Below are 14,346 nucleotides of genomic sequence, written 5' to 3' on the forward strand. Positions count from 1 at the left end.
TGGAACTTAAAATTAATTTAAAAAAGAAACAGAAAAAAACATGTAGTTCCTTTGCTGTTTGAAATAGTGAAATGCTCCACCATGAACTGTGAACATTGTTGTCCCCTATGTCATATGTCTGGTGATTTGTTTTCAGTGGGTCCAGATCTGGGGTCAGCAAACTTTTTCTGTAAAGAATTAGATAGGAAACATTTTAGGTGTTGTGGATCATACTGTCTCTGTTGCAACTACTCAACTTTGCTGTTGTATCGGAAAAGCAGCCACAGACAATAGGTAAATGAGTGGGTGTGGTTGTTTTCCAATGAAATTTGATTACAATAATAGGCCTCAGGCTGTCCTTTGCTGACCCTGCTTTAAGTCAACAGTTGCCACCTCAAGATCAAGGCATGCATGCCTCAGTCAATGTGTTAGAAGTAATTTATTACCTATAATAATTAAGTTACAAACTTTAGAATCTTTATAAGAAAACTATATGAGAGAGAATTAGAGGTGAGCCTAGAACCACCTCATACAGTTATTTTGATGAATTTTCTTGAGTAGGAGAGCAAGGTGCAGAAAAGTAGCATAGGATAGTGGTTAAGACCACAAACTCAGGACTAAGGTCCCTGAGTTTGAATTTCAGCCATGCCACTTTTAATATGTTTCCTTGGACAAGTTACTTCACTGCCCTGTGCTTTGATTTCTTCATCTATAAAATGGGTATATTAATAAACTTCACATTTTCAGATTGTTTAATGATTAAAACCATGAGTACACAATAAGGGACTGGAATAATAATGGGTACACATTATATGCACAAGAGATGTTAGTCATTCTCCACATATCTAAATCTTTTGGATTTAGATCCAGGACATAGCTCTCAGCTTATTTTATCTGTGCTGTGAGTCACTGATGAATAATCTTTACTGTGCACCACTAATTAATAGTTGTGGTGACTACAAATTTTTATGTTGCTAATGGGTTGTAATTTTGTAGTTTCTTACATTAAAAAAAAATCTACCCATAAATGGATACTTAACAAGAAAGAAGCAGCAAAACTCAGTGTAGAAAATGTGAACATGCACGAACCAGTAATGCCCATGAGTGAAAATGACATGGGAGCATGTTGTTAGGGTACAACAGTTAAAATTACCAAAAGGTCAACAAAGCGATTATGTACTTGAACATTGGACATCATGTTCTTTATGTTCATATCACTGAATTCTGGAATTCTGAGCCTGCCTTTTTTTTTTTTTAACAAATGAAATAAAATGTAGCTATGTTTATAGCATGCCTTTTCTTGTCCATCCTATTAATATTAACTGGTGGCATGGAAGTAAAGAAAAATGAAGACTCACTAAAATAAAAATGTTCAATATTTTTTCAAAATCAGATTACCATGTAATTGATTTTTTGGTAACTGTTTTCAAAATGGTCTTTATATTGCTATATTAATTTATCAAATACTTGGAATGTGATTTTAGGGATTTCATGACTTTCTCCTTCAAAAGTTGGCCCTGCTATTTGCTTTATTTACCAAAAACATGGTGAGGTGTGGGGAGGGGTGTAGGGGGAAAGCAGTCAAAACCTGGGTCTAGGAGTGCATGTGACACGTTCATTTATCTTAAGTGTTAGATGCATAGCTGTCTCCTCCCTACAGGACTATTTTATCTCACTTTACAGAGCAGGTAATTGAGGCTTGAAAGGGTTGGATACTCACATGGCTAGTTATATGCTGAACTTGAATTCAAACACAGGCAGCCTGAAGGAGAGTCCTCCCTGTAACCACTGTGCTATAACACTGCATCCCATTTGAACAAAACAGTGGCAAAATGAACAGCTAAGATGAAAGCTGCTTAACTGTGCTACTGTTTAAAATATTCCCCATCACATCTATGGCAGAGCTTGTGGAAAGTGACATCTGAATCAAGCCTGTGCGCGTGAAAAACAATTTTAAATTATGGATGTATGTGCTTGGAGACTTAATTTCTTAATTGGTAGCATTGTTAAGTTTTCTTTCCACTGCTAGTGGAAGAGAAAGGAAAAAAGTGAATCTGAGCTTTGAGATGAGGGCACAGTATGCTCTTGGTGTGGGAGAAATCTGGCAAAATCAGTCAATGAAGGAACATATGGAGAGTTCAGTCATCACATGAGTATGTGGAAGGGTACAAGAAGTGAGGAGTGGAGGCAGGAGGGAGGGAAGCAAAGGTACATGACAAATTCTTAGTGGAATTTGTAGAAAAGTTATGGATCCTAGAAAAAGTTCAAGGAATTTGTCTTCCCTGATAGTTTCATTAAGCCCTGGTCATTGCAATGGTTCTCAACCTGGACTGCACCTTAGAATTTTGGGGAAAGCTTTATAAATATATCATTGCCTGAGCCCCAACCCCAGACAGTCTAATTAACTTGATCTATACCAATACAGTAGCCACTATCCACCTGTGGTAATTTAAATTTGAATCAATTAACATTAAATACAATCACCAATTCAACATTCAGTTTCTCTGGCCGTATCTCTAGTGCTCATTAGCCACGGGTGGCTAGTGGCCACCTTAGCAGTTAGTACTGTTAACAAAAATGTCCATTATTATAGAAAATGCTATTGGACTGTGCTGTTCTTGGGGAGAGGGACATGGTCATACAAATTTTTGAAAACTACAGCAAGTAATTCTAATGTGCAATGAGCTTAGAGAACTGTTGATCCTTAGAGAATACATTTATTCTAAAATGTACCACCACTTATGTCTGAGGTAATTTTGCTTTGGAAGATGATTCTGAAAATATCATTAATGCTAGACTTTTTCTGCAGCCTAGAAATGTAGCTGCATGTATTTTTATTTAAAGCAGCTTGCTTGCTCATTTACTCTACAAGGTTTAGATGAGTTAACTACCAGACTGCAACTAAAAATGCATAACTTGCTTTGCCCCACTTAGAATGAAGTGGTACAACAGTTCGTGCTGATTTTGAATTACTTATTAAAAGAGTTTAATAAGATAAATTATCTTATAGGAAAACTGAGAGGCTCATTGTCCACAGCTCACATTTTAGGCAACAGATTAGGAGCAACTGATTCTATATATTTGATGATATCCAAAATTAATTTATTAACTTAATATGTTTATGAAGTCTCATGCAATTTTGAGGAAATTATTTTCCTTTCTCATTAGAGAAGAACCCCACTGAGAAGAGACTTTTGCAAAGTGCCAAAGTGCAATTGATGAAACACAATGTCACCAAATATAGCATTGAAATGAGAAAGTGGAAAGGAATTCACTTTGGCATTTTTTATTTTGCCTAGCTTGTTTGACCTAAGAGTTTTCAAACTCCTAAATATGATATTCATCTATCCTTAAGGCTTGTTTTATATCCTGCTGATTTGTAAATATCTGACTTGGGATTGGGTTCTTCAGTTTGAGGTGACAGTACTTCAGCATCCCTGTATCTTTTAGGTAATCTTGCTCTGAAATCCATTCCATGTTTAATGAGCAGTGAATATACCCATAACAGAATAAATAACCTGCCCTACAAAGAGTTCACATGACATCTCACCTATAATGAGTGCCCTCTTATCTGAGTTTCCTTCTTATTGCAAGAAATCTGAAGCATCCAACCTTGTAACTCAGTGTTCCTCACTACATGAGTAGAAAGAGCAGCTACAAAATACGTACCATTCTCTGCAGTGTGCTAGAACAAGCGATATCCAGATTTCTCCATGAGAATCAAGATAAAATGCTTTTCTCTAGGTCAACCCTCCTGGGCACCTAAAATGAGATGCAAATTTCACACTCTGTACTCAAAGGTATTTCTCCAGCTATAATCTTGGGCTTAATTTTCTGGGGATTCATATTTATTGGAAAAAGAGAGGAAATCTGATAAAGAAAGAATTCCTAGCGTCATCTTGTTTTATTGCTGCCTAGACTCACTTCTTACCAGTTCATTCCACACGTGGGGCCTCCCTTTACCAGTTACATTGTAGACTCAATGTTTGCTTCCTCTCTTTATCCCCTTCCTATCAGTTCTGCACCATTCGGCCTCATTCATCTTTCCTAAAACACCTCTTTCATGGTGTTACACCCCTACCCAAAACTGAGAGTGGCTAGTTCTACTTGTAAAGGATGTGGCATACAGGAGGTTTTCTAACATGGCTGTTCCTTTTTCTTTAAATGAAATACCTGTCCCTCTCCTTACTCCTGGAGGTCATTGCCCCATCTGTTGGCTTTCTTTTCTCTGTTTCATCCTGGTGCCCTGTGTCTATTTCTGCATATTTCTGTGTCTCAATTCCACAGGGCTTTGAGCCCTGAGCTGTCCTCCATGTTTTTACCAGAATTCTCCCAGTTGCAGAGAGGCCTTCCAGTCTCTGTTGGATGCTCTGTGTCATACTTACTTTGTATGTAGGTCTTCCAAGGGAGTGAATAAAGAAAACGTTGCTGGCATGCTGTGATATTGCCTACAAGTTAAAATTATTGCATTTGAAAACAGACTGCCTGGGTTTGAGTGCCAACTCCTTACTTCCCAGTTGTGTGACTTCTAGCAAGCTCTTTACGCTCCCTTTGTTTCAATTTTCTTGTCTGCAAAATGGGGATAATTCTAGTACCTGCTTCCTAGAGGATAGCGAGTATTCATGGAGACAATAAGCACTCAGTAAATTTTAGTTATTCTTTATTGTGGTTTTGACTGTTTCAGATTCATGGTCTTAAATAGCTTACCAGTTGCTAGATTTGCTTTGATGGTAGAGTTTAGATCTGAAGGATCCAAAACATTCTCTCCATGCAAATAGGTCACAGTAGCATCAGAAGGACGCTAGCAATTAGATGAAGGTCAGGGTGCTAGGAATGGGAAAAGGATGGACAGCCACAGTTAAGGAAGCGCAAATGGCAGCAATGAGAGAATATACTTTGGCTTATCACCTAGCCCCTGGAAGTTCTGAGCAATACAAGTATAGAGTCTGATGGTTAAACTGATGGCACCACATTTTTCACTGAGCACTGTAAGGCAGCAGATGAACTAAAATGTCCCTCACAATTTGCATTTTTATATACAGTCTTAAAAAAAATATTAAGACCTTACATGTGAACTCTATGCTACACACTCAAAAAAGGTTACCAGGACCAATGGAAGGTTTATCAGTAATGAATGTAATCTAAATGAAATTTCACTGTGCCATTAGATTCAGTCATGATTCTGACAGATAAATGATTATTTCTAACCATTGGCTATATATTATTGAAAATCTGAAGGATGTCATTAGAAATATATTTGTCTTACATTAAAGACTTTCTACATGCTCAGCAAAACAATGTATAAAGAGCAATTTTTACTTTACCATCCAGTTGATCAACTACTCTCTTTCCAAGTGAGAATGTAGGAAGGGAAGAAATGAGTCGTGATGTCATTCAGTGGGAAGTATAGGAGGAGTTTCAAGCTCAAGGGCTCCAGATCAGGCTGCTTAGATTTATTATCTGTATTCATATGGGAAATTCAGGAAAGTGAGGTCAGCTGCTACATCAGATACATCCCCAAATCTCACAACATAAGTCTATTTGTCATTCATACTGTTAGATTGGCCACAATTGGTGGGACAGCTGTGCTCCAAGCAATGATTCTGAACCTGGGCTGCTGCTTCCTTTCATTCAGCTGGAGGTAGGGTGGGCTGGATTTAGGTTGAGACATTGGGGCAACTAAACCTTTCACACTAGCTATGTCACCTCTCCACATGGTCTTTTCAACATAGTGGCTACACCTATGACGTGGGGGCTCAAGGGTCCTATGAATGCAAAAGCAGAAGTTTCCATGCCTTCTTATGTCTCAGGCCCAGAATGGGCTTGGCATCCCCTTCTGCCACATCCAGTTGGTTAAAGTAAATCATAGAGCCAGGCAGGCTTGAAGGGCAGGGGACTACACTAGGCAAAGAACACTGAAAAATGTGATCCACTCCTGGGACTGCCACACATGGCTATGCAGGTTGCCTGGATGCTGTCTCCAGGTTTGTATGGACTGAGGCTAGAAATGAAGCTTGTCACTTCCTCTGACATTCCATTAGCTAGACTCCAGTCATATGACCACTATTAACTGCAAGAGAGGCTGGGAAATGTACACTAGCTGAATGTCCATGAAAAGGGGGCTATGGCCTTCATGAACAGTCAGTGTTTTCCTCTCTGTGTGCCATCCATTTCTGTGCCTCCATCACTTCCTCTATAAAATGAAATTGTTAGAGGCAGTGAATGCATGGCACACATAAAGTGCTTAGCACCTAATACATGCTCGGTAAACTTCTACTGTTATTATTCACTATTATGTAGTGGCTATTTGATTTTATTCCATCTAAGTAAATGCACACGGCAATGAATACCAGGCTAAGGAATTTGGACTTTGTCCTGGAGCTAATGAGGATACATCAAAGGGTTTTAGGCAAAAGAGTGCTATAATCAGAAATGTGTTCACTCAAAAAGTTTGACAGTGATTCTATGATATTTTTGCCTTAAATGTGCAAAATATCACCAGTGATATAAACAGAAATAATCCAGAATAAGAGCCAAGAAGAAGGTAGAATTAATGCTTAATGGCATAGATTCTGAGGCTGTAAATTGTTTCTTGGTATGCTTAGCTATGGAGGGTTAAATGGGAAAAAATGACTATTGTGCTCTCAGCTATTTTTGTGATTAGCAAAACTCTTCCACAGCTTGAACCTTTTAATTGCTTCCTGATATTTATTTCCAAGGCTCTTTCGGTGGCTATTTGGTCTCTTACTGGTTTTACTTAAAGAGTTTTTATTTAAATCTTAAAAAGGATTCCTTATCTTTATGTTTTGTTTTCCTGATTTGAATGCATTTTCCAAAGAATAACAAATATACACACCTTCTCCATTATTTCTGCATTTCCTCTCAAGGCCTACCTTGCTTCCACTCTTAAAACAGACTAGGAATTTCACAAGATGTTGTCTCTCGAGATTATTTGAGATTATTCACTTAAATAGTCACCTTCTTATGAAACATTTATTGACCTGACAGTGTATGTCTCCATCAAATAATTGATTTAACAGACCACTATAGTCTTAGATAATTATTCTTATTTCATCACTGTCCCTTCCTTATTAGATACTTATAACATGGCTCCTATTAGTACTGACTCTGAACTGTGGCTTTGTCTTCCAGTTAATTTGTAAGCTCATAGTGGTTGGGATGACAACCGCATTACTTATGAGCTGTGAATCTTTGGGCAAGTTACTTAACTCCTCTGAGCTTCTGTTTCCTCATCTGTAATATGAGCATAATAATGTAGCCTACTGCTAAGAATTATTTTGAGGGTTAGATAAGTCAGTACCCATAAAATGCCTAAAACAATGCCTGACACTTAGTAAGTGCTCAGTCAGAACTACATGTTGCTGTCATCTATTCATAAACTAAAGGCTCATTTGCCTAATAATAAAAAATGAAGTATATATTAATTTCATGTGAAATAATATATTAAGATGTTAGATATCTTTAAATGAGGATGTAACTTCCATTGATGAGTATCCAGTATGAGCCATATTGACTGTCTACTGGAATAATGTGTATTTTCAACCTCAGAGTTTTTGGGGTAGTGGTGGTGGAGGTATGTGCAGTAACAGGTAGATTTTACTCTGAATCTCTGTTTAAGTTTAATCATTCTAGTAAATAAAACCACCTGGAATATTTTACTGCTTTAAAATTCCTTCCGCAGCAGCAGCAGCAGAGGCTATGTGTGGCTTACATGATTAGCTTCACAGAATCCTGGTAAAAGCATACCAAGTCCTTAATTTTGAATCAGTAAGATCTTCCATGAAATCATTTCCTGGTTTGTCAATTATAATCACAATGATTCTTTTGTTGGAATTCACTTGAGACCCATGAGAGAACTATAACTTCCTATTGACTGGGAAACAAATATGTCTTTTCGAGTTGTATTTGGTTCAGTGCCATGTGGAATACATGGAGATCAAGGTAATTCACGATTGGAATTAATCTTCCCTTTTCCCTGTGCTCTTCATGGATGCCACCCCCAACCCCCACCCTAAGCTGAACCCTCTTAGATATGGCCATGTGGGCATATTCACTCTGACCTCCACACCCTCGGTTCAGGAAATGAATAACTTCTCAAGGACTGCTGTCCCACAAAGAGGATAAAATACAGAGCATGTGTTATGCTTCGGTGTAAAAGAGAATGAAAACTTTTTCTTTTTAATGTGTGTGGCTAGTGTTAGAAAAATGGAGTCAGTAGTTTTAAAACATAATTTAAGAACTGATAATTTGTCCTAAACAAAGAATGCATCCTATGTGCTTTATCTTGCTCTCAGGGGTTTCACTAGTGGCTTCCAACATTCTTTGGTTGATTCCTAATAAGGACAGTTTGCACAGTTACAATTCAATTACCATTTGTAGATCCCTGTGGAAAAGAGGATTTTTTTAGAGCAATCCTTTTCTAACTCGAGTATATTTCTTCAAAATGGTCTTATTAAAATAAGAAACAGGAAATCCAGTTTCAATTTCTCATTCTTTTTGTCCCTTCCCTCCCCTCTTTCCTCCTCCCCAACTCTCTCTCTCTCTCTCACACACACACACACACACACACACACACACACACACACACACACAAACGCACTCACTCATTTGTGCACTTACTCAGGGACACAGCCTGTCTTCGTTCTGAAAGGACAGGAACTTCTCAATGATCCGATGAAAAGACTGCATATTTTTGGTCCCAAGATTCACAGTAGCGGAGGTCTTTGGCAACAAAAGGTATCGTGGGAGTCACAGCTATGCCAGCTAGGCCATTTCTCAGACATTCGATATGATCTGCCATTTCAGGATGCATTTTTTACCAAAAAAATAATTTTTTAAAAACAGACTCAACTTCCTACTCCAAGCTTAGTTCAGTTAGATTAGGGAGGACAGCAAAGACGCAGCTGATTATAATTTATGGGTAAGCAATACAAATATCTACATTTACACTTCTTTTTCAGAAAACAATTGTAATAAAATTTTGTGATTCTTTCACATCCATCTTGTGATTTAGGAAGAAAACTGGATTGATCAGTGTCTGAGATGTGTGACAGCTAAAAACTGTCTGTGTCGATATGGATTTATGAGAACCTTATTTTTAGATTAATGATGTTGTGGCAGCTTGAAATGAGCAAACTCAAGCAGAAAGGATTGTGTTGTGATTAACAGAACAGCATAATTGGGCTGATTTCTGTAAAAGATTCTGGCACAGGCTATTTTGAAGTCTGAAAGGGTGGTTTTCTTTCCCTCTTAGCTTCTGGAATATGGGTGCAACATTTTAGTTGCTGTGGCTGTGATAAATATGGGTTTGGGGGAACAGTTTGGATATTATATAAGGCTAATAATAAATCTGATGTGCTTGTACTGTCTTTTACAAAAGAGGAAACTTTAAGCCTCTGAATTTTTAAACACTGTCTGGCTTTCATTATTATAAGGGTATGTCTCATAATGAAAGGGCTTGGTGGTGGAAAGAGGGGAACATGACCCTGATGTCCCAGATCCCATTATGCCACTGCAGCTGCTTTGCTCATTTGTAAAGTTAGAGGTTTGAATTGATTTATCATGAAATGTTATGAAATACATATAGTGGTTATGAGTCTAAATTCCAGAACCTAAAGCCTGGCTTCAAATCCTAACTCTGCCACTTAATTGGTGTGTGCTCTTGGCAAGTTGCTTAAGTTCTGTGCCTCAGTTTCTTCATCTGAAATATGGGAATAATGATGGTAACATAGTCCTTAGGTTGTTGTAAGAATTAAATGAGATAATATAAATAAAAGGCCTAGAACAGTAACTAGCAGAGAGTGGACCATCTATAAATGTGAGCAGCATCTTCAAGGTCTAAGCTATCTCTGGAGGTCGTTCTAATTTCGGTGAACTAAATTTAATTAGAGAAAGACAAGTAGAACCATTAGCTGCTGGCCCTGTCATTGAGAAGTTTCTAATTCATGCCAGTGTTTCCACTTTCTGCAACCCTGAGATTTGTGCAGGCTGTCTTACCTTCCTCCCATCCAAAACTCAAGAGAGCTTAGAACTAAGTTAAATTGATGGCCAATTAGAAAAGTCCACAATTCAACTGGGACTACACAGAAATGAAATTGACCTTTTGCTCTGACGTTTTTGCCCTTGAGGATTTCCAGTATGTCCCCTCTATGCTAACCATTGGAAAGGTTCTTTCCACTGGAAACAAGATGTAAGTGACATTTGTTTTTTTAGATGGTGTTAGCCCAGCCCTGGGTTTGACAATGTTCACTTCTACTTCTTTAGTTTATCAGTAACCCAGGTGAACAGGTCATTTGCAGATAACCACTTCTATTTCATGCTAGCATTTGCATATTTTTAAATATGCTAAATCATTGTTATGTTGTGTGATTTTTTTTTTTTTTTTTACAGGCTCTCTGGGATGTTTCTCAGAGACAAAATCTTAGGAGAGGAGGAAAATGGTGATGGCAAAAGGCAGATCCTAATCATAGATGTGCCTTTACTTTTAGTCCAGTCCAGGGGTCAGCAAGCTTTTTCCATAAAGGGCCAGATGGTTAATGGCCCTTTGCGGAAGGGCAGCTTCGTGGACTGTGCATTCTCTGTTGCAACAACTCAACTCTGCAATTGTGACCTGTAGGCTGCCATAGACAGTAACAATGAATGAGTGTGGCTGTAGTTTTCATAAATCAATAAAACTTGATTTATGAAAACAATAAGTAGGCAGTCCTTGGCTCCTGGGCTAGTCAGCTTGTATCAGCAAAATCCCTATCATCATCCCCGTTTCATAGATGAGGAAATTGGGGCATGGGGAGTGTAAGTAGCTTGCTAAAAAGCCACATGGCTGGCTAGTAAGTGGTAAAACTGGGACTCAAACTCAGGCAGCCCAGCTTGCCACCCCTTGCTTTTAGCCACCATGCTATGCTATACCTATGTCAACCAGTCTCTGCCTGGGCTACTGGGCTTCCGAAACCCGCCTGGCTCATTCCCTCACCTCCTTAAGGGTTGGTGCAAAAATCATGTTCTCTGTAAGGCTTTCCTGGTAGCTCATGCAGCACTCCTATTCCCCTCACCCTGCGCTACCTCCTTCTCTACCTCTTATCACCTTGTAAAACTTGCTGTGTAATTCAGCACACATTTCTTAAGAGTTTTTGGTGTCTCTAAAACTTCCAAGTTAAGATGCTGTGCTAGGTCCTTCTTGTATCACCATAAAAATACCTGAGACTGGGTAATTTATAAAGAAAGGAAAAGAGGTTTAATTGGTTCACAGTTCTGCAGGCTGTACAGGAAGCATGGTGGTGTCATCTGCTCAGCTTCTAGTAATGGCCTCAGGTAACTTTTACTCAGGATGGAAGGCAACAGGGAGGCAGCCTGTCACATGGTAAGAGCAGAAGCAAGAGAGAGAGGGAAGAAGTGCCATGCTCTTTTAAACAACCATATCTCACATGAACTCGGAGCAAGAATTCACTATTGCAAGGACAGCACCAAGACATTCATGAGGGATCCACCCTCATGACCCAAACACCTCCCACCAGGCCCCACCTCCAACATTAGTGATTATATTTCAACATGAGATTTGGAGGGGACAAACATCCTAACCACATCAGATGGGGATGCAGATTTAGAGTGGTGATGATTAATATTAATTATAACTTAAATTTCCATTTATTCAGGTCTTGTGGGAGATTATAAGCCTTCCACAAGAAATTCATTTGTATTGTCTGATATTATCCCTACAAACTGAGTGTTAAGTCTTGTTTTTTCTCCATCTTATTAATGAGAAAACCGATGATCAGAGATTTTCTGAATCTTACCAAAGAGCTGCCTTCTATTTGAATCCAAGTCTTCACCACCATACCAGTGAGACTCAACCTTTATTATGCAAAAAGTAAGACTCATCTGGGGATGCTGCTTTATAATGGAGGTGCTTGGGACCTATTCCTTGTGACTCTAATTCTCTAAATCTACCTTACAGCCCAAGGAGCCTACATGTTTAACAATGATCATGTGCCCAGGTGTTTCTGATGCCTTGGGTCCACAAACGACATTTTGAACAGCCCTGCCTCACCCCTTGTTTGGCCTTGGGGAGTTTACAGTTGGATGAGATTAAAGAGATGCTGCAATTAGAGACTAGCCCCAAGGATGTAAGAAAACAATGTGGTGTAGAACAAAACCAAAATTATTTCAATCAATTTTATTTCATGGGAAAATCAAGTCTGTTTGTAAAAATGCAACTTAGCTCAAAAGAATGACTTTCTGAATAAAGCATAGATATTGTATTGCTTGGGTTTTAGTTTGTCTTTTGCTTCTTTTTTTTCTAAACATAGAGACATATACTTCTGGTGGGAAGGAAATCTCTTTAGTTAACACTTTTGGTGGGTTGTTCTCCAGTTAATCAAGACTCTATTGTTTTCAAACTTTTTTTGGTTTGCTTCTTTTAATTAGGTTTGTAGCATTTGTGCCTCTTAAAACTAGCTTAAAATAAGCCCTATGATTTTGTTTATGTGTACAATATGTAGAAAAATACATATAAAATACACATAGTAATGCATGATATATATGAATATATAGTGCATATTTTTATGATAAAATATATAAATAATTGTTAATATTTCCCAGCACCATCATTTTATGGAGATGCTATGTAATTTGGGCTTAACAGCAGACTTATTTATGCTAAACCAAGGTTTCTCAACCTCTGCACTATAGACATTTTGATCCAGATAGTTCTTGATTTTGGGCAGTAGTCCTGTGCATTACAAGGTGCTTAGCAGCATCCCTAGCCTCTGTCTTCTAGCTGCCACTATCAAACGCTGCCCCAGTTATAACAAGCAAAAATGTCTCCAGACATTGCTAAATGCTCACTGGGGGCAATATTACCCCACCAAGGACCATTATCCTATATCGTTTTGTCATATTGCTGCCCTTTATTAATGCTGTCACATAGTACCCTAGAATAGAAAGATATTTTTACAACTGCCAAGGTCTTTAGTCTATCCAGAGACATTGGGTGAATTTCAATTTCATCTACATTTATAAAATCTAAACAAATTTGAAATCATGTACCCCATAAATATATAAACCTACTATGAACCACAGAAATTTAAAAAGTAAAAATAAGGAAACAAAAAATACGGAGATTGTCTTGGTCAACTGGGTCTGCGATAATAAAATAACCTCAGATCTCTCTTTTGGTTAACAATTCCAAATATACCAAAGAAGTTTAAAAATCCAAGAAGTTAAGAACCATGGGCTGCAATATATAATGAACTAAAGTAAACTTGAAGCATCGCACTTCACTTTTTATTATGCTAAGTGTAGTCATTTGTAAACAGTTTGAAAAAAACATATATATATATATATTTTTAAATTTATTTATTATTATTATACTTTAAGTTGTAGGGTACATGTGCATAACGTGCAGGTTTGTTACATATGTATACTTGTGCCATGTTGGTGTGCTGCACCCATCAACTCGTCATTTACATCAGGTATAACTCCCAATGCAATCCCTCCCCCCTCCCCCCTCCCCATGATAGGCCCCGGTGTGTGATGTTCCCCTTCCTGAGTCCAAGTGATCTCATTGTTCAGTTCCCACCTATGAGTGAGAACATGCGGTGTTTGGTTTTCTGTTCTTGTGATAGTTTGCTAAGAATGATGGTTTCCAGCTGCATCCATGTCCCTACAAAGGACACAAACTCATCCTTCTTTATGGCTGCATAGTATTCCATGGTGTATATGTGCCACATTTTCTTAATCCAATCTGTCACTGATAGACATTTGGGTTGATTCCAAGTCTTTGCTATTGTGAATAGTGCTGCAATAAACATACGTGTGCATGTGTCTTTATAGCAGCATAATTTATAATCCTTTGGGTATATACCCAGTAATGGGATGGCTGGGTCATATGGTACATCAAGTTCTAGATCCTTGAGGAATCGCCATACTGTTTTCCATAATGGTTGAACTAGTTTACAATCCCACCAACAGTGTAAAAGTGTTCCTATTTCTCCACATCCTCTCCAGCACCTGTTGTTTCCTGACTTTTTAATGATCGCCATTCTAACTGGTGTGAGATGGTATCTCATTGTGGTTTTGATTTGCATTTCTCTGATGGCCAGTGATGATGAGCATTTTTGCATGTGTCTGTTGGCTGTATGAATGTCTTCTTTTGAGAAATGTCTGTTCATATCCTTTGCCCACTTTTTGATGGGGTTGTTTGTTTTTTTCTTGTAAATTTGTTTGAGTTCTTTGTAGGTTCTGGATATTAGCCCTTTGTCAGATGAGTAGATTGCAAAAATTTTCTCCCATTCTGTAGGTTGCCTGTTCACTGATGGTAGTTTCTTTTGCTGTGCAGAAGCTCTTTAGTTT

The 14,346-nt window shown here is 38.2% G+C and overlaps 1 protein-coding gene and 1 long non-coding RNA gene across 8 annotated transcripts in view; one reads left to right on the top strand and one right to left on the bottom strand.

The window, feature by feature from the left end:
* LOC105478119 (Rho GTPase activating protein 6) overlaps positions 1-14,346 on the top strand; it is a 542,515-nt gene that overhangs the window by 396,396 nt on the left and 131,773 nt on the right. The window contains exon 1 of one of the 7 annotated variants that reach the window (XM_071088687.1): positions 8,591-8,736. The exons of 5 other annotated variants lie outside the window; for them this stretch is intronic. In XM_071088687.1, coding sequence (XP_070944788.1) covers positions 8,674-8,736 — 63 coding nt within the window. In that variant the 5' untranslated portion in view covers positions 8,591-8,673. Of the gene's footprint in view, positions 1-8,590; positions 8,921-14,346 lie in introns of those variants that run through there. One more of the 7 variants, XM_071088691.1, reaches the window with a different exon arrangement.
* Positions 84-8,671, bottom strand: LOC112425990 (uncharacterized). Its single transcript, XR_011618240.1, has 5 exons — positions 8,620-8,671; positions 5,304-5,439; positions 4,687-4,806; positions 3,649-3,741; positions 84-167 (listed from the first exon to the last, which is right to left on the bottom strand). It is a non-coding gene; the product is annotated as an uncharacterized lncRNA (long non-coding RNA).

The sequence above is a fragment of the Macaca nemestrina genome, chromosome X (genome assembly GCF_043159975.1).
Source record: "Macaca nemestrina isolate mMacNem1 chromosome X, mMacNem.hap1, whole genome shotgun sequence".
In the NCBI taxonomy this organism is placed as follows: Eukaryota; Metazoa; Chordata; class Mammalia; order Primates; family Cercopithecidae; genus Macaca; species Macaca nemestrina.